Below are 24,315 nucleotides of genomic sequence, written 5' to 3'. Positions count from 1 at the left end.
AATGTCCACTGTGTGTACAGGGGAAGCGCCCACTGTGTGTACAGGGGAAACATCTGCTGTGTGTACAGGGGAAATGTCCACTGTGAGTGCAGGGGAAGTGCCCACTGTATGCACAGGGGAAGCGCCTGCTGTATGCACAGGGGAAATGTCCACTGTGTGTACAGGGGAAGCGCCCACTGTGTGTACAGGGGAAACATCTGCTGTGAGTACAGGGGAAATGCCCGCTGTGAGTACAGGGCAAGTGCCCGCTGTGTGTACAGATGTCATTTCTTACAGGACTACTCGGCGTTCTCATGCACTTTGCCCTGGGTATCTCAGCTGGGAATTTGGCAGTTGCTTTTGAGAACGCAGGCTCCTTGGCCCCTTGTCTAATCAGACACCAGATCCCAGGAATCCAGTCACAATAGGATCTGTCAAGTCCCTTACCCCCTTTACTCCTAGCCTCACAAATCCATCTATTCCACGTTATTGTATTGGCTTAGTGTGCTAAGACTGTCTCAACAAGATACCAGAGACTGGGTGGTCTATACAACAGAAATCCACTTTTTCATAAATCAGGAGTCTAGAACTCCCAGCTCAGGGTGCAAGCATGGGGGGTGTCTGGCCAGGCTCCCCTGTTGGCCTTAGACACTGTCTTCCCTGTATGAACTGACAGGCTCCTTCGGAGATGTGTGGGCAGTGCTGGGGCCCCCTTTTCTGAAAAGAACCGCAGTCTTAGTGGGTTAGGCCCCCACTTTTATGACTTCTTTTAACCCTATTACCCCCTTCCAGGTAATTAATTCAGTCATTATCACCTCGGGGGTAGGGGTTCGGCTCGCCTGTCTAGGACGTCTAAACTGGGTCTGTAAAGACCCCACTACCCCGGGTCTGCTAACTCCTCACTTTGGACCTCACTCCCAACTCCCTCAGGCCAGTCAGCGAACATGCAGTCATCTCCATCGGACAAATAGCCCTTGAGTTTTACTAAGAACCAGAGTGATTCTCATGCTTAGGATGGAGCCAAGCTCTGTGGCCTGGCATTTGGTTCCTTGGTAATAATAGTGTAGTAATAATAATAATAATAATAATAATAACACATTGTTATTATTAATGTCACTAACACAAACTAAGACACATAACACATGACAACACCAAAAAATGCCAAACACCACCGCAACACGTTTTAGAAAGTCCAGTGTAATCCTTTGTGATGCATAGTGGTTTTACCCCAAGGTTTTTGTTTGTTTGTTTGTTTTGCATAATTCTTTATTGATTCTTTGGGAATTTCACATCATGAACTCAATGCTACTCACCTCCCAGACCCTCCACATCTGCCCCTCACCCGTGCAGCATGCTCCTCCAAAAGACACCCCTCAATTAACTAAAAACAAACAAAAAACCCACCTCACTCCTCCATCTTTCCAACACTTCATTCATCCCGCGGCATCAGGAGCTGTGGTGTGTCACACAGTAGACCCTTTCGTCCAATCAGCCCCACCCACAACATGTCCATTGCAGTGAGTCATGGGTCTGGTTCAAGGCCTCCGGCACACCACCATCACTGGACTCTCATTGAAATGCCTCTCGGATGTCCTGCTGTTGTCCTAGTCATGGAGATCTACAGCTATCCTTCTGGGGACCAGTCCCTTTGCTCACCCCCGCAGGTCACAGATGGGGTATAGAGGTTAGGGTGGGCCAACCCAAGGCCCAGGATGTGGGTCTGGGTGGTAGCTGAATTGGTTGGTCCAGGCCACTGGGACCACTCCCTCAGGTGAGAGACAGAGCTAGCTCTCCTAGGCCCATGCCTTTGGGGGACAGTGCTCCCCTGCCCTTGGTGAGGGATGGGGCCATCTCTACCAAGTGTGTATGTGGAGGGGAGCCAGCTTCCCGTGGGGGACAGGGCCAGTCCTCCTGCTGTATTGTCCAGCGAGGGGCAGGGCCAGCTGTCCCAAAGCCAGTGAGGATGGATGGCTCAGCAAGACCCTTGGATTGCAACACACATGGTTCCTATGACCCTCTACCATAAGGCATTTAAGCCACCTCTTTTATTGTTCTTCAAGTATTCAGAGAATGTTCCCACCCCTGGGTCTTCATGGAGGTCTTCTGTAGTGCCTTCTTTTTCCAGATTCAAATCCTGCCCCTTCTTTGGGGAACTACACCCTTAATCTTCTTGGTGACATCTTCCAGGTCTCTGTCTCCCAAACTCACCTCTCTCTCTGGGTTAGGATTTTTATCTCACAGCAAGTATGAACACACTTATGTATACAGATCTTTGTTCCTTCCTGGACTGTCAGATGTACTTCTTCATCTCTCTCATGGTGCCCTGTGTCCTGGTGGTCCTCAGGGTCCTCGGTGTGTAGATGGGAAGATGAAAAACGAGTGAAGGAAAACCTTATTTGATAAAGTTTTCTGATAACCATAGCCTCAACATCCTCTCTGCTTAGAAAAATGTCTGTAACCTTACCCCAATCCATCACACCAACTTTATGAATTTATTTGTTTGTATAGTCAGGGTCTTACTGCATAGCTCTAGCTGGTCTGAAAGTCACTGTGGAGACCCAGCCAGCCTTGAATATGTAGCAATGTTCTCTGTCTTTGCATCCTCAGTGCTGGGATTTTAGGCATGTGCCAGCATGTCGGGCCTCTTTAACATATCAATGCTCTTAAATACCTTCACCACTCCCAGAGAATTTATTGCTTATCTTTCTAATCTTCCACCCCACGTAGTCTAAATTCATGGAAATTGAGACTGTTTCCTTCTAACTCCCTGGTGCAGAGTTGGCATTTGATACATAGTAGGCTGTCAGTAAATATTTGCTGAATATGATGGTATGTTTTGGAGTAAATGGCGCACTTCTCAAAATGTGCATCCTGGCCGGGGAGGGCTTACTTAGAAACCTGGACCTTCTTGTTTGCTTACTGTTTTCTACCTCTTTGCTTTCAAACAGAGTCTCACTCTGTAGCCCAGGATGGCCCAGAATTTACTATGTAGCCTTGGCTGGTCTTGAATTTATCCCAGTTCACTTGCCTCAGCCACCTCTGGTGCCAGGATTAAGCCACCACACCTGATGTGTTGATCCGTTTTTTGTCAACCTGACACAGACTAGAGTTTTCTGCAAAGAGGGAACCTCAGCTGAGAAAATGCCTCCATCAGAAAGGCCTGTAGACAAGTCTATGGGACATTTTCGTGAGTAATGCTTGATGTAGGAGGGTCCAGTCCACGGTGGGCGGTGCCATTCCTGGTAGGTGGTCCTGAGTTGTTTTAAGAAAGCAACTGAGCAAGCCATGGGGAGTAAGCCAGTCAGTGGCTGTTCTTCCACACTCTCTGCTTCAGTTCCTGTCTCCAGGTTCCTGTCTTGAGGTCCTGCCCTGACTTCTCTTGACAATTGTCAGTAACTGGGATGGGTAAGAGGGAATAAACCCTTTCCCCTCCAAGATGGTTTTGGTCATGATGTTTCACACAGCAAAGACAACAAATTAGGACATCTGAACAAACCTGGACTTTTAAACTTTTCCCACCGGGTATTTAGGGAATCTTAGGCCTATGTGCATTGCATATACACAAATATATGCATTGCAACTTGCTTTATATATTGTGTATACCGAAAACTTTTTATGTGGATTTAAAATACATACCTGGATCTGGAAAGTCTAAAACCTCAAGGACTGTATGTGAATATTCAAGGGGCCGTGTTGAATGAAAGGCAACACTCAATCACTTGGCAAATGGTATCATTAGCTAGACAATAGATTTGTTTTCTTGATGTAGATTTTTCACATTAGGGTGGTTCTGTAAAGGAAGCAACTTCTACATAGGAGGGCAGTTTCAGCACTTGCCATTTTCTGTCTCCTTCCCCCTTGGGTTCATCATCCCTGGCTCAGGAGTTACTGTCTAGTTGTCCTGTGTGTTCATGGCCTCTAGCTCCCTCAAAGTTAGATGTGCCTCTGTACCTTTGCTGGTACGACTCCCCTGATTAGTAAGCCGCCCTAGTCAGGGTTCAGCTAGCATTCCTCTTTCTTTAGAAAGCCTTTCCCAATTATCTTAATGACCAGAAAAGAACTGACAGTTCATTTTGTTGCTCTTATGCATTTCTGTTATTTCTTGTAAGTCCTAAATTCCCAGCTACTCTGGAAGCTTCTCTGTGGAGTGGGCTCTACCCTGAGTTTCATTTGAATATCTTTTTATGTCTTGGACATTTCTGTGAATTATATTTGCAAGACATTTGGAAAAGGATATTCCATCCTTCATCGCTTGATTGCTTGGGCCCAAGAGAACCTGGGGACAAAGAGCTAAGGGATTCTAGAATTCTCCCTGGGAGCTGGTCCAGCCCTTTCCTTGTGATTTTCTTGTGAATGGGAAGCACAGATCACTTTCATACCATGCAGATAACGACCCAGTGCTCAATGCCCTGCAGGTTTGCTGATGTTGACCTAAAGAAGTCAGAGATGTTAGCTGAATTTCCTTCTATATCTTGTCTGTTTTCCATTTCTACAATTGGCAAGAAAGATCTGTCCTATGGGCCAAATCCTTTCCTTAATTTCATTTGGTCTTTGGCAAAAAAACATCTAAAAAGTGATGCAAGCATAATTTAAAATACAACTTACTTTTCTTTTCCGTTGAAAAGCTGCATCTATAAATGCACTAGCTAGGAATATTCCACCCTAAAAATGTCTGCGTATGTCTTTCTTTATCTCTCCCCGTGTATTTGTGGGTCTGGTTCTGTGTTTCCCCTCTAAGTGTGTATCCATTAATTTTCCACGTCTATTTCTCATTCCTGGCTTTCTTCTCCCACCATCTTCTTCCTTATTTGATGGGAAAATTACCAATGAAATCCCGTAAAAGATAACCTGCCATTTTTTTTTAAAGAAGACAATTAGGAAACATGACACTTAGATTGTCTTAATGCAATATTTAGATCACATTTGACATTCACTTATGAACCTTAGTAAGTACATATATTTTCCCGTATCTGTAATTGAGGCATGCATATTGTATTGCTTTTTAATCTCATTTTCATTTAAACACACTGGAATAGTGATAGTCCGACAGTGCAGGTTGCTGGGCTATTCCTCAAGTGTTTGATCTATGGGTTTTTTTTTCACACTTCATTACTATAAATAGCACTGGTAAAAAAATCTATGCAGATGATTTTTATTTCTAAAAGGAAGATTTTTAAGTTAAACACATTTATTGACTTTAAAAACTAAAGTCACAGAACATGAAATTTCTTACTTAAAACAATAGCTCTTTTTAATTTTGAGCTGTGACAGTTAAGAGATCAGAAGGCAAAAAAAAAAATTCATTCTTCATTGAACAAATATTTGAATACCCAGCTGTATGTTAGGCACTGATACAACAGATATATGAGATCCAAAAATAAATAAGAACCTAGATTCCAGTGAGAAAAGATAGAAAGTAAATATTACAAGCGAGCGAATTCTATAGTAAAATGGAAGGTGACATATGTTATATGTCTTATAACATAAGAGCTAAGAACAACTCCAGGCCAGGGGGCTTCAGGAGGGCCACGGAGACTGTGGGGAATGTCGGCTGAAGTTTTAAATAGGGGTTGAGGATAGAAAACATGGATCAGGGGACATGTCATAAGAGACCTAAGGAAGAGAAGAAGTTAGCCATGCGAGTATGGAGATAAATGCATGACTGGCAAAGGGCACAGCTCCTGATGAGCGCTAGATCTTCTGGGGAAACAGTGTGAGGCGTGTGTGTGTGTGTGTGTGTGTGTGTGTGTGTGTGTGTGTGTGTGTGTTAGAAGAGAAGATAGCCAGGTCGAGACCTCTGGCCAGTGTTTCCAGGTTCTTGTCTCCGTCAAAGAATGAACTGGAAGAAAAGACAAATTAGGAACTGGGAGAAAATTTACAAATTTATGAAATTTCCAAAGGTACACACTCAAAGGGTGAGTACAGTAAATGATAGTAGTAGCTTTATGGTAGTTTGGATGGTTACTTTGGTGGCCAAACTGATGGAGGGGTGGATCATCGTGAGTCAAATTGAGGAAAAGGCAGGGGATTCTAGGAATGGGTATGAATCCCTCTGACTTTCTGTATTCATGAGATTTTCCTAATGTGGCATCAGATACTTGATGGGATAGGCACTTTTGAAGGTCATAGAGAGGGTATTATCATGGAACACTTTGTAGCCATCCACATCAGCCATGTTGGGCCCAGCTGGTGTAGGGTGTCGGATGTCATTACTGGTCTAGGGGTTCTGGTATCCTGCTCCAGTAAGCTCTGAGATCGCCAGTCTCCAGCCACCAGGCACTTGAGCTCTTTCTTTTGCAAGATCTATCTAGTCAACTTTAGCTGGAGCAGAAAGAGTGAGGGTAGAAAGCTCAGCCTGCGATGGGAGCAGCCTCATTGTGTGGGTACTTCAGCCATTTGCCTTGTATGGTCTGCAAAGAAGGTTGAAGTCGGGGCTCCACTAGATCCGCTTTCTTAGAAATGGCAGATGCTGGACCAGCCCTGAACACCCGCGGTGGGAAATTATTATATTTCTGACAAATTCTTCTGGGTGATTCCGATGTGCCCTCAGGGTTGGGACTGTTCTTTTAGCTTGAAGAAAGAAAAAAAAAAAGCCCAAGATTTTAAATTAAAAATCATTTCATAAGAAGATAAAAAGCTCTTAGCATCCCAAATGTCAGTGATTTCGAGAGGTCAGAGATTATGCAGGCAATTGCAGCTCAGAGGTTAAACGACTTACCCAAGGTTACACAGAGTCAGGTTTCAGACTGAACCTTCTGAGTTCAGTGAACCTTCTGCTGGGCTGGGTTGCCTAATAAACGGTGTCATTTGACCTGTCAGGTGGTTAGATTCCCAAGACTCTCCCATGAGGAACATTGTCTGAACCCAGAAGTTCTGTAAGGTTGATCGGTTGATTAAATGTTTGGTTATCTAAAGATCAATTAGATGGCTGTGGTTGTTTTAACCTTTGTGGTTAAAAATGATTCAAAATGTATTAATCACATTTTCTGCTCCTTGAGAGGAATTCTGGGAGATTCATTCCATTTTAGAAGTGGAATGGACCTTAATTCTTCAGGATCTTGCAGTGCTCTGGGTCATAATTCTGCAGCAAGCTCTTACTTAATATCATTATAAAACATAAAAGGCGCTCAGCTGACCTTGAACATGAGCTAAATTTCTTCCTTCTTTTTAAGTACAGTTTTTTTTTATTCAGTTAGCTTTCTTTTTATTTATTTCTTGGACATTGCTGCTAAAATTTTCTCACTTTAATTAATTTCCTTTTATAATGTTGGGTTTTCTGACCTTATTTTACTAAATTTTGCCTAAATGACAGCTGCAGTGTCTGAACATGCAGACATTGTTGTCACCCTGGGCTGCACTGTGTCCTTGTAGGGGGACCAGTTCAGAAATCACTCCCTGAGGCCAGCATTCAGGTCTTAGAACTAAGTGGGGGATACAATTTCAGAGCCTCATGTCTTCTCCATTTATATACTCCTGTAAGTTTCAGCAATCAGATCAGATCTGTCCCTGTCATGGGGGCAGGTCACACATTCCCACTGAAAACACTTGGAGATTATAGAGACAGAAAATATATGAGTATATATATTCCCAAGCCAGAATTGGAGGTGAAAGTTATGTCTGAGTCTGAGCTACTGGCTGCTGTGAAAATGGGATGTAAATGGATACGTAAGTACTTTCTCTCTGTCTTCTATCCCATGGAGAAGTCACATTCAACCAAAGGACCTGGTGCCAATATGAAATGTTCAGTCAATCCACTAAAGCTGTCGGTCCTATTCACTGGCTACATTGAGGTCATCCATCCCTCTCCAGGCTTACTCATTTTTTATAATGTGTAAGTTCAACCTAAATTTGTTTCTGGATGTCTGTGCAGTCATGATTCATCTGCAAGTGCTCTCTACCAGAAGATAGGGTGTAGTTTGTGTTTTTACCATAGTTCAGCCTTCTAAAGCATCGCTGACACTTTTCAGTGTGTAGTTTCGTTGAGTAAGTCCTTGAGAAGACTCTGAACATAGCAGCCATCTCTGATGCTCAGTTTCGTGAAGGATGGTGCCTGAGATGGGTGCATAGGAACTACCTGAGGAATAACTAACATCATACCAGGAGAAGGGATGGAGACTTTGTAAGGGTCTTGGAATTTAATTCTGCTATTGTTTGTTCATTCCTTAGTGATTCATTAGAAGGAAGGGCAGACGGTTGTTGCAGAATATTATTTTAACTAGGCAAAGATATGTTACATTTGTTTACACTGCCGAATACTTTAACTGTGTGTCACATTTGTTTATGCTGCATTTGTTTAATTATGTAAAGATGTGCTGCATTTGTTTCACTTTGCCTGCCTAAGGCACCTGATTGGTTCAATACAAAGCTGAATGGCCAATAGGTAGGCAGGAGATGGACAGGCGGGGTTAGCAGGCAGAGAGGATAAATAGGAGGAGAAATCTAGGCTTGCGGGAGAGAAATGAAGAAGAATGAGAAAAGAAGAAGAGAACAAGGGACATGCCCAGGGCAAGAAGCCAGGCAGATGCCAGACAGTCAGACAGACAGATAGAGAGAAGCAGTGAAAGACAGATAGGAAGAAAGGAAGAGGGCAAACAGTCCCAAGGCAAAAGGTAGGTAAAGAGAAACAGTTTAATTTAACTTATAAGAGGTAGCCAGAAACCAGCTTGAGGTAGGCCTAGCCTTCAAAACTGATAAGAAGTCTCTGTGTCATGATTTGGGAGCTGGTTGGTGACCCAAAAGAAAAACAAAGAAACCAACCAACCAAACAAACAAAAAACAAATCAACAACCTGTTACAGATGGTAGCGACCAGATTTAGTTTTAAGTGAATGACTGCCCACCCTGTTCTGTGGCAGTCTTATCTGCATGGTGTCCACTCCATTTGCAAAGAACTGTGGGGAAGCTGAGATGTCAGGACAGAAGGGCGCTGACTTACTCCTCCGGCTGCTGGGCACGCTGCCAGCAGGAAACTGGTTCTGTCGCCCTTTTATAAGGGGGCCTGCCTCAGCCACCTTGTCCAAGGTCACTGACATAGTTGGTGTGAAGGACTGGTCGACATGGGTGTATCAAGGTCCCTCTTCGCAGCCCCCACCTCAGGATCTCTCTGAAGTGTCATTCTAAGCATCAGAGTCCTCCTTGCCAGATGCCCAAGGCTGGGTCAGTTTCTCCCTCAGCTCAGACGTCACTTCCCTTTCTGACCTTCTCTAAATGTTGCTTTCAAGACCTCTGATAAACTGAATCCTTGCCAAACCCTACCTCAGAGTTTGTTGGGGAACTCAGCCCACCTGGAAATCCTTTGAGCTACTTCCGTGCCCATGAGGAAATACAACAGGGGTTTTCCCCACATTAACTGGAGAGGCCTTTTTTTTTTTTTTTTTTTTAATGTCATTAAAATGAAGGAAAAAAAGTGATAACTGAACTGAGATGCAAAACAAAAAGTTGAATAAGGTTGACTCTTTCTATCTGAACTTGAGATGTGGTGGTGTTTCTGCTTGTGTGTAGACAGGAGCCTAGAGCTCATGGTGATCAGATTGGCCTTGACCTCCTGTTGTAATCCTCCTGCCTCAACCTCCCAGTTTGTAGAATTATGGGTGTCAACTAGCATCATACCCAGCTTGAGCTTCAGATGTGTAGGGATGTCTATTTTGTTTCTCTTTGGCAGTGAGAAGATATCAACCGACACCTTCCTCCAGTAACTCTAAGAGCTGACGGTATGAGGGGAAGGAGGATAATGATGTCGTCTTGAACTGGATACCTCTTTGTATTTTGCACTGAAATTTGTCCTTACAGAAGTCTAACTGAAGTCCTTGCTTCACTATCTTGTAAACTGTGCCACCGAGATAGTGGCAAAAATTACTGAAGGGGCCCATGAGTAAGTGGGCAAGTGGTGCCTGGAGGCTAGAACGTGGGTTTCCAGAAGACAGTTTGCACAGCATAGTTGCTTCTAAAAGCATTCTCCTCTTCTACCAGGGGGGCTCAGCCAGCGTGGCCCTCACTGAGAGAACTGAGGGAGGCCATCTTGGATTGCCCAGTCCAGGGTGGAAGGAGAGCCGTGGGAGGCTGGGTGAGGTGGAAGTCAGGGTGAACATTTAGTGACACCCAGAGAAGAGCTGAAAACTAGGGGAGAGAGAGAAAAAAAAACAACAACAAAAGCAAGCAATCAAACAAACAGACAAAATAGGAATAGGAAAACAAATGAACATGCCGACAGCTTTTTGTTCTTTCCTTGGCTCTTTCACGGAAATGAGAATGTATTCCCCAGCGGGACTGCTGCCCATCTCTTGGCATGAACTTCCGAAGGAGATGCAGACAGGGAATGGGCTTTTTTCTAAAGGCTGGGCCACCACCCAGCTGAACCTTAAGATGAGCATGTGGATGCTGGTAGGACTGAAGTGAAAGCAGATATGTAAACTAGTCAAGAATGGGGTCTCTTAAGTCGTCCTGACAAGCCAATCAATGGCCTTGGTGGGCCTGAGCTCTGCGTTCCCTGCTGTTTGCCAGGGCATCCTGGTGACAAGTCAGGGGTAGGGTTGAAAATGTGGTTTTGAGAAGACACTTGAGGTCCACCCAGCCATCCTGGGCCTGGAGAGGGGCTTGTGCAGACTAGGGGGAGAGGGGCTAGGGCACTGGGGGGCCGTGTGGACCTGCCCCCACCCCCCCAAGGGACAAGGCCTCGGGGCAGCCAGGAGCTGGGGAGGGTTCCAAGGCACGGTGTCAGGCGCTGCGCGGGGCCGGGAGCGGAGTGCAGTGGGGCGGCCCTTGGGGACCCCAAGGAGGACCGAGACGGGAAGGGGACGTGCGAAGACTGAAAGTGGGGAAGACGGAGCCGGCGGGCGGGCGGGCGGGCTGGCGCCCCGGCCCGGGCGTGGGGAGCTGGGCGGCGCGGGCCGAGGCGCGGGCGGAGCGGAGGGCGGAGGCGCGGGGCGCGCGTTTGGGGCGCTGCGGCGGGGAGGGTGGCGGCCGCCGGGGCGCGCGGGCCGTGTGTGTGTGTGCGCGCGCTGCTGCTCCGGGAGGAAGATGGCCCAGGAGGGAAAGTTGGGGTGACGCGTGCTGCCCCCGGACGCTTGCCAGGGGGCACGGAGGAGAGCCCGACAGAGCGGCGGCCACCCGGGCTGGGGGGCGCGCAGTCTGGGCGACGCCGCCGTCACCGCGCCCGCCCCCTCACTGCAGGTGGCCGCGGGAAGCTCCGAGTCTGGGTGGCCCGGGGGGCGCGGGCGGGCGCGCGCTGGGGAGCCCGGCTGAGGGATGGGCTGCGCCCCCAGCATCCATGTCTCACAGAGCGGCGTGATCTACTGCCGGGACTCAGATGAGTCCAACTCGCCCCGCCAGACCAGCAGCCTGTCGCAGGGCCCCACGGCGCCCCTGCACGGCCTCTTCGTGCAGACCGACGCCGCCGACGCCATGCCCCCGAGCCGCGCGGCGGGACCCCCGGGCGCTGTCCGAGTCCGCAAGTCCCGGGCTGAGCTGGGCAGTGGCAGCAGCACCGGGTCCTCGGGCCCCGCCGTGACCACCTGCCGGGGCCGGAGGCGTCACTGCTGCAGCAGCGCTGAGGCCGAGACCCAGACCAGCTACACAAGCGTCAAGGTAAATGTGGAGCTGTTGGGGGGGGTGCTGCCCGTCGGGTCTGCACCGGGTAGGGGCTCGTGGGGGAGTTGGGCGATCGACTGGGGGAGAGTTTACTTTTCATTTTTGCGGGAGGTGAAGGCCCGGGGAATTGGGGAAGAAAAAGATCCTGGAGGGTGCAGGGGACCAACCCTGGCTGGTCCTGGGGTGGGGACAGGTGGAGTGTAGCGCAGGAGAAAGCAGTTGGGGCGGCCTGTTTCTTGCTAAGGGAGGGCGCCTGTGGCCCAATGGATGAAGCTGGAAGGATGGGTATGCATCACCAAGAGCATGCGAGTTTCTCTGAATGAAATCTGAGCGCTGAGCTGGATCTGCATGTGGTGCAGACCAAGCACCAGGATGTTAGAGCGCCTGGGGTTCAGATTTTCACCTGCAAGTCAGCTAGGCTGGCAGGAGTTCTCAGCACAGTGGCCCAGTGCAGGGATTTGTGAATGAATCAGGCTGTTTCTTTTTGAAGAGCTATAGAAAGGGACTAGGGGAGAGCCAAGTGGAACCTGTTGTCACTGTAGTGCTTCTCTGGGATGACTGTAGCCTGGGCATAATTGAGAGTCAGAGTTCGGAATGTCAGCAGAGCCACCGTGGAGGGATGTGGTTTTCAGTTCAGGGCAGCTACCTCAGGATGATGCTTCTGCACACACATCAGCCAGGGTGAATGAGAGTGTGAGGATGTGGAAAGGTTAAAACAGTCCCTAGATAGTTCTTGATGAAAATTTATTCCAACAGTGCCCATCTACATGTTTTCAAAGTACTGTCACGTCCAAGAGGGGTTCATCGTGTCAGATGTAATCGCTTGATAGCAAATCCAAGAGCGAGGACACGTCTCATTGTGCAGAGGAAAAAGCACGTCTCTAAACTCGTAGTGTTAGATAGACACAGCTTTTATGTAGTCGATTACCAGGGACCACTCCGTGATTCCTTGACAAAGACACAATTGTGTATCTAGTAGTTAAGACTATGCTCAACAGTTGGCCCAGTGTGAGGAGACTGAATCTTCCTGGATGGAGTGCACCCATCCTGGAGGAAAGGAAGGAGGAAGGACAGTGGGCTGCCTTCTGATGAATTCAGTTTTTTTGTGAAATGGAATCTCACTTGGCCCTGTAAAACTTAACTCGTGTTTACTAGTAGGTGTGATGTTTCTCTGGTAATAATTGTGAACACCTTTAATATAAACATACCGTCTAATATGTACCTACTATGTGCCAGGAATACATTTCTTTTCTGACTTTTGAATACTAACAGGTTATCCGAAGAGTAGAGACCTGGATTCCATTAGGTGGTTTTTTACAGAGACGTGTGGTGGGTACCAAATTTGCTTTTGTTTGTTGCTTTCTGGGCCCGCTGCCAGCAGAAACATAAAGTTAGCATTAGAAGAAATTTCAAGGTGTTAAGGAGCCTATTTTTAGCAGCATCCTTAACTTGGGGGCTTAAAAGGGAATTTGAAGGCCTGAAGCAGTAGTTGAGAACGGTGACTGCTCATGAACTTTGTGGTATTTTGTTTTGGTTGCTCAAGAGAAACTTAGGTATTTTTACCTTTCAGAGTAGCAGGGAACTCATTTTTAGTACCTGGCAACCCTGGCTACTTGGTGTTTGTTTAGTGAAAAGAAAAAAAAAATAATGAATGAGACCATTTTTCTGTGTCTTAATGCTTTCCTCAAGAGGCTACTTAGAAACCAAATAGAGTAAAAACTGATGGAGAAAATGAGCCCTGATTATTAGCAGTTACTATAAACTTGAATAAATCTCATGCTACTTGGCTTAAGTGTTAAAAGGCTTGACCTGGGAAGGAATTTAACCCTCTTTACTTTATCAACAAGATGTCCAAATAAGAGCTTAATTTATTCCAAGCCATTGCTAGGAATGTTGGAAAGGAGGGTGCAACCTCAGCGATTCCACATGAGTTTGCATTCCATAAACCTCAGAAATTGTACATTTGAAATGAGATCAGGTATATTTATACAAATGCTATAGAACTTCTTATCACAGAATTGCCCCAAAACATTGAATAGTATCCCTTTAGCCTCCGACTAATAGGCTATGGTCTTTTGCAGTCTGAAAGTTCACATGTTCTGTGCCCTTACATGGATGAATGGATGAGATGATTTTGTAAAAAATTTTTCTTTTCCTTTTTAGAGTAAGAATTCTATGAGCGTGTGATAGTTGGCAGTCACGTGGCTCCTCTTCCCTTTCTGACTGCTTGGCTAGAAAAAGAAAGTCTTTGCCATTTGGTCCTATTTACAGTCTTAGTGGGTTTCAGTAGTCTTTCTTTTACCTTCCTCTTTGTACGTCAATTATAAACACTATCCTTATTATCTAGCTGGCTTCTGGTATTCCCCTGAGTACAAAAAAAAGTGTGTTTGATCTCTCTCTTTTTCTAGCAATAATTTATTTCATTAAGCTTTTAGAATGATGAAGCATTATGATGTCAAACATGATGTCAACAGGAACCTTCTTGAATACCTAATTGGCAAAAAAGATTATCAACATTAATAATTCATATGCAGTGCAATGATATCACATGAGTTTCCATTTCTGGTAAGGAGTTTGTCTCCCAATCGCTGTAAAAAATGCAGCTTCCTAGCAATTCAACTCTCTTGCTTGCCTTTTTAAAATAGTACTCTAACAGGAGACTCCTGCAGGATGCTCACTCTTGGCGTGTGCCAGTTCTGTAATTCTTGTTCAGAAATCCTCGGAGGAGACGATGGGACTTCTCTTGGGGAGGAACTAGGAATCCGTACCAACCTTTTCCGGTACCAGCTGTTGCTGCTTGGAGCAGCCAGGACTGAGCAGCTGGTCCTAGCACAGTCTTTCCTGGTGGCACACTCAACTTGCTCCATCCTCAGCACAGGTGAGCGGTATCGTGGATGGAGATACAGTTGGTGTCACCTGTGCTGATGGCTGGCATCATCTCCACCTCCTCTCTTCAACTCCCTCACCACGTTCATTTATTCCTTCAGCTGGTGTTTATGCCAACCTCTACTGTAGATGCCGGGGATTTGGAGAACACCCATAAGATTTAGTGAGCAAAGCCTACATAGGAGACTAAATCTCTTCCAAAGGGGTGCACTTAAACCAGTGATTGGTGGCTTCCACAGCATTGTTCCGTGGCATTCTAGAGTCAGTGAGGATACATGTTAAAATGACTGTACATAAAGGGAAATAAATATTTATGTGATGTTACAGTAAATAATGAGACTTTAACAGGGGAGAGGGATTAGAGCTACTTTTTATAGTAGTTCTTGTCTTTCTAGTCACGATTCTCAAACCTGAGTCACCTGGAGACCCTGGTAAGGTGCACAGTGGGTCCGGGCCTCACCCCTGAAGTGTCTAAAGTAATATTCTTGGGAGGGACCTGAGAACTTCAAGTTTCAGGGAGTTTTAAAGAGATGTCTTGTCGCTGATCTGGGGGCCACACTTGGAGATCCCGTGCTTCAAATGAACGAAGTTGTTTTGTGGCCTAGGTAAATTATGTGTGGCCACCTGTAGCCGTGGATGTGGATCTCTCCATTTGTGGAGTCAGAGTCTTCACAGCTGTCCGGAAAGTCTTAAGTGGGGACAGTCCTGGACCGTGCAGCCCACTCAGGTTTCTTGAGGTTCCGTTCCCGGCAGGATCATCTTGAGTTTGCGTGGATCCTGATGCTTTGCTTTCTCATCCCAGTCCCTTTAGCTGCCTCTGCCTTGGAAGGACCACGCCCCACATGATGGGCATTTGCAAAGCGAGGGAAGATGCTGAGGCTGCATGCCAGGCAGCACAGCTGTGTTGTCTGCTCTTCACTCTTGGAGTTCTCAATACTCCTTTCGTCTTTTGTTGTTGTTTTAGTTTGCTTTTTTTTTTTTTTTTTTCTGCTCTGGTGAGTCCTATAATTTATGTTCGTTGGGCTCAGGTTTACTTTCCGCTGATGAGTATTTTATCAAAATTCGCCCCCTCCCAACACACAAAATTAGAGCCAGTGGTTACTTTCTTCTTTTTCTCCAGTGCTGGGGATTTTCTTGTATGTGAGGCAAGCTCGGCCAATGATCTGTGTTTCCAGCCCAAGTGATTCCATTCAAATTACCTTCCTGCTTTGTAGTGTAGTTACACTAATTTTTAAGGATGACTAGACAGTTCTTTTTAACGCCTTCCAATAAGACTTCAAATCAGAGTCTGGTAGGGGTGGCGTGCACTTTTATTCCCAGCATCCAGGAGGCAGAGGCAGGTGGATCTCTGAGTTCAAGGCCAGCCTGGTCTACAGAGTGAGTTCCAGGACAGCCAGGGCTACACAGAGAAGCCCTGTCTTGAAAAACCAAAGCAAAACAACAACAAAAGACTTCAAATCAGAAAGCAACACTGTGCATTTAGAGTAAGAAGTTTCTGCTGACATCTCCCCTCACAGCTCTAATGGGACAGGGCATACAGGTGAGGGCAGGGAAGATTCTGTGACACCAGCTTTGGTGAGGGCCAGGAATCCAAATAGCAAGCAGAGAGTGAGTCCCACAGGCCCAGCTGGGAATATAGAGTCTCAAGACCGGAAAACCAGCTGGGGAGGAAGAGGTGAGAACTTTGGGTCAGATGGGTACGTACAACCTAGAATTCAGGGTCTTCACAGAGGTGACAGCCACTCAAGCAGGTTGAGGATTCTGATGGAGGAATACACGTATTTACTTTCTGCTTTTGTGGGGATCTCTGCTGGGCACAAAGAGCTCACAGCCACAGGAATTGCTGTCACCAGCCAGAGACTATAGACAACCACTTCACTTGGATGAAGCAAGACGAGCCAGCCACGTCTTCCTCGCCCCCGATTCAACATTATCTGCACAGCACATGAGATAATAATCTCCGGAAGGAGCTACTTCTAAGTTGTTGGCAGATGGAAAGAAAGTCCACGGATGAGGCTGCAGGACCCCAGACTTGAAAAAGAGAGAACTACTACCACTGTAGGCAGATCGTGGGGTGGGAGTGGTTATGGAAACCCAGGGGATCAAGTCTACAGAAGCTCCCAGAAGCTGTGACCTGAAGAAGGCATGTGAGAGACGCAACCAGTGGATGGACTGACAGTCTTAGCTGGGTGTGACTGCACCATTTCTACCATTTCTTTTTGGAGAGAGACAGAGACAGACAGACACACAGAGACAGAGACAGAGATGCAGAGAGGAACAGACAAGTGGGCAAATAGCTGCATGGAATTGACCTACATTTTAGGGATCTCCTGCCTGTAACTGCCTCTCACCAAACACATCTGGGAAGCAGAGAGAACAGGAGAACCCTGGATGAGGAGTCCTGGGTTCAAGGCAGTGTGGGGAGTAGGGCCGGGGAAGCAGATGCTGAACATATCCCAAAGGCACTGAGAAGGGAGAAGAGCTGCTCCTGGGAGCTGCAGAGAGACGCTCAAAGTGCGGTGGACAGTGTGGAAGCTTGTCTCAGAGAGGAGGGTTCTTTACGTGGGCCAGATTCACTGCTTCTACTTCCCGCCTAATGACCGGCACTAAAACCTCTCCGGTGACCCTGGCTGGGGACCTCTGAGTGCTGCACACCCACCTTCCCCTTCACTTTCTTCTGCTGACTCCGGTTCCTCTGTCCTCCCTTGTGACCCCTCCCTCAGGGCTCCGTGGGGCCAGAGACATCACAACGCTGCCTCACCAGACCCAGCAGACCCAGCCTGGCCACCGTACCCGGCCCCTGCCCCAGTTTTTACTTGCCTGTACTCTGTAGGCGTCTTTCCTCAGGCCCCAAAAGTGAGAAAAATGATTTTTTAAGTATGTGTTTATAAGCTGATATTTTCAGTAAAAAAAAAAAAAATGCACGTTTTGATTGTATTTTAAAATATTAAGCTGTGTGTTGGAGACTTTATTATTTATTTATTTTGGGGGGGCTTGAGATTGAACCCAAGGCTCTTACATACTAATCAAGTGTTCTGGCATGGAGCCGCCCCCTCCCCCAGCCTTCTGGAGCTTGTTTTAGATGGGGGGGGGAGTTGCTTTTATGTTATAGTGGGAGCCTTGGTGGGTACCATGTTTAACAGGCAATGATGCAGCTTAAGGACTTGTAGTCTGCTCTACATGAGCACTGGCAGTGGTGGTTTCTCCTGTTGCTTCTCCCCTCCCATTGACTTAGGATTTTCTGACGTCCCCGGTTCCCATTCATCTCCACTTTTCTGCTTCCTTAGGGATAACCCACAGAAAAATAGCTCCTGCTGTGGAATGCTGCTGTTCTGCTCACAGTTGGCTTTGAGAAACTGGTGATTGCTGTGACAAAAACCAGGAAATGATTTTATTCTCAGCTATTCCATCAGTGAGAGAAGAAATGGTTTGTGTTGTATCATGTTTCCAAGGCAATATTGTAGATTTTTACAAGGTAAATAAGGTGGATATAAAGACATTAGCTGTTAAGTCCCTGCTGTTTCTGGATCCTTCCATCTACACTGTTTCCCCTAAATCTACTCCAAACGACAGATCCTTATTCCCATTCTTAAAAAGGAGGAAGATGGGGCCTAGGGAGAGGGCTTGGTGGTTAAGAGCACCTACTGCTTCTGCAGAGGAACCGGGTTTGGTTCCCAGCACCCATGTGTCAACTCACAATACCTTTTGACTTCCGCAGGCACCAGGCACTCCAGTGGTGCCCACGCAGGCAGACATAAAACACTCATACACATAAAGTAGGAAAAGTCAGTCTTTCCAAAGGTGGGAAATGAAGCTGTGATAAATAGAATAAGCGGCCCAGGGTAAGAGCTGGACTTTGAAGGAACGATCGAATCCACCTCGAGGTTCTAAAGCGCTGGTCTTTACTGCTCCTCAGCATACAGCTGATCCCTGGGGGTGCGGCATGGAATCTGTGGACAACGCCCGCAGTGGTTGGTGCTGGGGTACAGTTATCTGTAGCAGAGAGCAGAGGGGCCATAGAAGGGAGGCAGGGAAGCCAGGGGCCTCGAGAGTGGAGTTTTTCTTCATACGCATGCACAGTCGCCCCCTCTGTCTGTCTGGCCTGGAGTGCTGTGTTGAGGTTAGTGGAGGATGTGCCGTGCATGGAGAAGCCATGTAATCAACACACAAAATGTTTTCACTGACCTCATGATTCAGGGCTAATATTCTTGTGCTTGCCATCATTATCTTGGTAATTAAAATGAGATTAAAATTGAGATTCGGGTTATGCAGATATTTTTAAAAACATGGTGTTGTTTTCTATTGGAACATGAAAACCACACTTTCTAGTGGATTGACTTAGCCGATGTAGCCTAACTGAACTTACCGAGATGTGCTATTCAGGACCTGGAAAACCACCACCACTCATGGGTTTGGTCTGCTTCAACGGGAATTCGAAAGGGAAGACACACGCTGGGGTGGGACTCGTGAGTCTGCACAAGGCAGGGGCTGATGAACCAGAACCTTGCTTTCATCCTGAGATGGTCCAGCATGGGATTCTCTGGTGTCGAAGCCTCATTCTAGAACTGTTTTGAAGGAGAGCTGCTGGCTTCTGTATGCTGTTTTGTAGGTGATCTGGGGTGACGTATGCTACACCTGGGAAGATGATGTACTGTAGGTCCAAAACCTGTTTTCTTTCAGACAGGAGGAGAAAAATAACTGGCCACAGGGGTGCAGTTGTCTGGGTGAGTCACAGAGCTGAGAGGAACCCTAAAATCTGGAAGAAGTTACAGGAGGACACTAAGAGACTTATAAGCAACTTATTGCACAGAATAGCATGTAGTAACTTAATTTACACAAACATGATGCTCAGGAACTGAGAGGCAATGACCAGAGTCCAGGTGAAATAAAGCTTTTGTTTATCTCAAGACTCTGCCTTTGAGAGCTGCTTCCCAGAACAGAGCCAGATGGAAAGAAAGGTTGGCTTACTTTATACACATTTTTGAGACGTGGTTTTGTATGGAGCCACTGCTGGGCTGGATCTTGCTATTGTAGTGCAGGCTGGCCCCAGGTTCCGGATCTTCCTGCTTCAGCCTTCCAAAGTGCTGAGCTTGCAGGTCTGTGCTGCTACACCCAGCAGGAAAGAGAAGCGAGGTAATAAAAGCCAGTGACCTGGCATCCCTGACCTCACCCACAAGCGGTCTTTGGATCATGTGGGAGACAGTCCTGCCTAAGACACTGGGTGGCTTTGAAGAAAGCAAAAGTCACTAACTGCAGTTTGAGCTGAGCCTCGGTTAAAACTAGAAGTCTTTATATACAGCCAGTGGAGTGAGGTACTCAGAAGAATGATGATAAATAAAGATAGAACAAAGTTCCATGAGCACATTTGGATGGACACACACACACACACACACACACACACACACACACACACACACACACACATCACAACACACCCCATCTGCCATGGGGCATATGGCAGGGAGAGAAAGCTTAGATGGACATGTTTGCATACAGTTTCCTGCTCTCTCCTTCCAGTCTGTGAAGTGGGGTATGCAAAGCCAATTGCAGATCCCCCCACCCCACCCCGCATTGGCTTCACAGAGGTCCCCCTGTCCCTGGGATGGTGGCTCAGAGCATATGGAACCCAGGGTAAGTTCTCATACCCAGTGCCTTTCTCTAAAGTGGTCTGACCCAACCTTGAGATTTGCTGAATCTAACATGAAATTTTATATCGCTGGATGAGCTGGTGAGGTCGGGGTCTATGGTCTGTTTAGTCTGACTTCCTGAAGGGCACTAGAAGAAACACCATAGTATGCTCCCTCCTGCTTGTCCAGGGTGAAGGGAAGAAAAAGAGGTGCTTCCAAAGACCAGAACATCTGAGTATCACAGTGAGAGCTTAGAATCTTGAAGAGCCATCAGGACATATTTCAGATGAGTGTAAAAGGCAACCTTCACTTTTCTGTTGCGGTTTATAAGCAGACAAATCTCAAACCACCTCTAAAGCCCATTGCTGATCTCAGAGTGGATTTTCATATAGAAGTAATGCAATGTGGGCATTAAGGTTTCTAGGTCAGCATGAAAAGGGTATTTTAACCCGTTGTGTGGCTGGGATACATCTGTAGTGTAGAAACGATGCTGCTGAGAGAGAAACGTAAAATTGAATTAGGGCTTCTTTCTTTTCCCTGTCTGTCTTTTGGGAGAAGTGGGTTTAATTAGAGGGTGACGCAGGTGAGAGCGAGCCTTCGGGAGCTCTTCAGGAAGCGGCTACAGGGAGGAGTGATGGGCATTGATCCTCGAGCGAGCGTGCTGGGCAAGCAGAAGCTCGGGTGGTATTACTAACTTCACGGAGTTAGGAAGGACACCGAGGCATGTGCTCAGGTGGCTTGATCAAGCTCAGGTCCAGCACAGCCAGGAGTTCAGAGTGGCGTCTGTCAGATGTCCTGTATTCATTGTGCTGTTTTCCTGCAGATAAAGAGGTGTGCCTAATTTCCATATTTTCTCTTCCATTACAGATATTTCAGTACGTATTTTTCTTTTTTATTTATTGTATTCTTCTCTCATACAATGCATCCCAATGGCAGCCTCCCTCCTTCCACTGCTCCCAACTCCTCCTACCTCTCTTCTCCCCCAGATCCACTGCCCCTCCCTTCAGAAGAGAGCAGGCCTCCCAGGGATATCAACCAAACACAGCATAACACGATGCAATAAGACTAGGTATAAACCCTCATATCAAGGCTGGGAAAGGCAGCCCAGGGGAGGAAAAGGGTCCCAAGAGCAGACAAAAGAGTCAGAGACACCCCATTCCCACTTGTTAGGAGTCCCACAAAAACCGCAAGCTAAACAACCATAATGTATCTGCAGAGGACCTAGCACAGACCTATGCAGGCTCTGTGGTTGCTACTTCAGTCTCTGAACCCCTATGAGCCCTGCTTAGTTGATTCCATGGGCTGTTCTCCTGGTGTCCTTGGACCCTCTGGCTCCTACAGACTCCCCCCTCCACCTCTTCTGTGGGGTTCACTGAGTTCCACCTCATGTTTAGATGTGGGTCTCTGCATCTGCTATCAGTTCAGTTGTTTTTTTTTTTTTAAAGTCATAAGAACTGTTTGCAAATCTCAAAACCGTGATGTACCAATGATTTCATGACTCCTTAGTTCAGACGCTTTTGTCTAATCATCCTGTTCTTTATGCGTGCTGCTAGCCACATAAAATCTACCGATTGCAAATGGCTGGTCTCTTGTCTGTTCCCTTCCTGTCTCTCTTTCTCTCCACGTGCCATCCACCCGTTGGGGGACTGCAGTTCTGTGTCCTGTACACTCTGTCCCAGCCTAAGCTTTACTTGTTGCCTGCCTGAGGGGCAGCTAGTATGTTTCTTGGCCTTCTATATCTGCTAGGAAAGGACAGTTGGATTTAGAGGTGCAATCTGACTATGCTCAGTTTTGGGTGTGGAGGGTGGGGTCAACACACATTTTATTTTTTGAGATATATCATTTCTCCCTCCCATTTTCTCTCTCCAACCCCTCCCATATACCCCTCTTTGGCTCCCTTTCAAATTCATGGCTCTTTTTGCATTAATTGTTATATTCATTTGTGTACCCACACATATATATTTCTAAATATAGTCCACTCAGTCTCTATAATGTTGCTTGTATACACGTTTTTCAGGGCTAACCAGTTGGTACTGGATAAGCAATTGGTGTGATATTCTATGGGGAAGACTGTTTCTCCCATTCTCAGCTTTCCTTAGTTGTTTATATTCTTTGTGTTGGGTGGAGGCTTCGCGGTATTTCCTCCCTTCACATTGGCATGTGTATATTATCGTCTTGTTCAGCTCCTGTTTAGGCGGCCATGTCAGCAAAACTTTATAGGTGTAGCTTCTGACGTCACTGGGAGGCACAAACTCCCTGATCCTCTGGCTCTTAGATCTTTCCAACCTCTCTTCTGCAATGTTCCCCAAGCCCTAGGTCCAGAGTTGTTTTGTAGATGGGTTAAAAGCACACATTTTCCATGGTATTGTCTCCTCTCATCAGGAAGCACAAAGCAGTGACCTCTTCTTAGATGCCAACCCTCACGAGTGACCACTGCTTTGATGTACTACCTGTTCGGGCTGGCAGATGACAATGCTCTCATTCTATGATGTCTTCTTCATTTATCAACTGGAGTAACTCCGCAAAGAGCAACCTCCTTTCACAAACTATTCAGTTTCCCTGGGATACAGTTTCTATAGAAAAGACATTAAAAGCCTGTATTTTTCCTGATATCTCCGGTTTTCGAAATAAAGAGTTGGTTCTGCAGCATTCTTCTAAGGTGATGAGGACTTTTGGAGTGTTTATTTGTTTGCTTGGTTAGTATAATTTTGAATCCTTACGGGTTTAACACAACATATTGTGTGTCACAGCATCGCGGTGATTAGGCTTACGGGTGCCAAGTTGCCCATTTTTGTTTAGAGCAGTTTATTCAAGTTGGCGAGGAGCTTTTGCTTGAAGTAATAGTCCAGCTAGACTGGTTACCTTTTCTTCTTCAGTTCCAAAACCTTCTCCATAGATGAGGATTCACTGGCCATGCCAGAGGTACGCATAATATCTTGGTGACCACCCTGTCCATCCCCTGCTGTCTCAAGGCTCCAAACACTATAGATTCCTGTTTTCTTTCTGTTTTTTTTTTTTTTTGTTGTTGTTTTGTTTTGTCTTGTTTTGTTTTGAGGCAAAGTCTCCAGGATAACCTTTAATTCAATATGTAGCCCTGCCTAGGCTAGGCTTGGACTTGTGGTGAGCCTCCTGCCTCAGACTTCTGGAACCAGACTCCTCTTATAGCACTTTACCTGTAATTTATTTTTGTGGTGACCAAAGGGCAGCCTGGGGTGATGGGATGTTTTGCACTGTCCTGGGCTTGAGAGCCAACCCTGCCTGTATTAGTGACATTTGTATTCCTGCGATAAAATACCACGACCAAATAAACTTTTAGGAGAAAGGGGTTATTCGGCTTAGGGTTCCAGAGGGTTCCAGTTGTCATGGTGGCAAAGCATGGCAGGAAGCAGCATGGTGGCAGAACTGGGCTCTGAGAGCTCACTTCTGCTATGGTGCATACAAGGACGAGAGCGGGGACTGGAAATGGTGTGAGTCTTTAAGCTCTCAAAGCCGGCCCTCATAGTTCCTCCAGCAAGGCCACATCTCCTACATTTTTTAAAAAAATAGCACCACCAATTGGGGGAGGGGGGCCAAGTATTCAACTATATGAGCCTATAAGGGACATTCTCATTCAAACCACCACACTGTCCTACACAAATTTTGCGAACCTAAAGGATCTGCATAAACTCGTCCTCATAGAGTGGGAGTAATGTATTGGCACAAGTGTGACAGAGGGGTGCAGTGCCTATAAATAAGTTCTCAAGAGTGGGCGTTCGGTAGGGGTGGGGGTGGGACACAGAAGTGAGCCCCACATAGCTCTGGATTTTGGAAGCTTTCATTGTTTGTGCCCCGTGGTGCTTGTGTGTGTGTGTGTGTGTGTGTGTGTGTGTGTGTGTGTGTGTGTGTGTGTGTGTGTGTCAAGGTAGTCTATTGGCTGGGAGCATGATCAGCTGTGAGATGAGGGGTGTAAAGTCACCAAGGAGCAGGTAAGTGTATGGCCACAGGCACGGCAGCACCGAGGGTCCAGCAGCAGAATTAAAGTGTGTGTTCTCAGCCAAGAGCTCAAGAGCGCCAGATGCATATAGAGTCCAAGAGAACCTGTTAGGAATGAGCATGAAGTCTGGTGGCATTGGCAGCTGAGAACACCCTTAGGCTGTGTGGTTAGCAGGCTGCTAGATGGGGTTTATCTAGTATTGATGCTCTAGAGCAGTACTGTCCCATGCACGTGTAACGTCAGACACAAATGAAACCCACACAGG

The 24,315-nt window shown here is 46.7% G+C and overlaps 1 protein-coding gene across 8 annotated transcripts in view; it reads left to right on the top strand.

Annotated features, from left to right (window-relative positions):
* Nucleotides 1-24,315, top strand: part of Pde8b (phosphodiesterase 8B) — a 227,246-nt gene that overhangs the window by 19,072 nt on the left and 183,859 nt on the right. For 6 of the 8 annotated variants that reach the window (XM_042261646.2, XM_076552078.1, XM_016000313.3 and 3 more), the window contains exon 1: nucleotides 10,909-11,561. The exons of the other annotated variants lie outside the window; for them this stretch is intronic. In XM_042261646.2, the coding sequence (XP_042117580.1) occupies nucleotides 11,223-11,561 (339 nt within the window). In that variant the 5' untranslated portion in view covers nucleotides 10,909-11,222. Of the gene's footprint in view, nucleotides 1-10,908; nucleotides 11,562-24,315 lie in introns of those variants that run through there. 8 annotated transcript variants of the gene reach the window in all.

Source organism: Peromyscus maniculatus, chromosome 15, assembly GCF_049852395.1.
Source record: "Peromyscus maniculatus bairdii isolate BWxNUB_F1_BW_parent chromosome 15, HU_Pman_BW_mat_3.1, whole genome shotgun sequence".
In the NCBI taxonomy this organism is placed as follows: domain Eukaryota; kingdom Metazoa; phylum Chordata; class Mammalia; order Rodentia; family Cricetidae; genus Peromyscus; species Peromyscus maniculatus.
The sequence above is the reverse complement of the archived record's forward strand: the minus strand, read 5'-3'. Positions and strand labels throughout refer to the sequence as shown.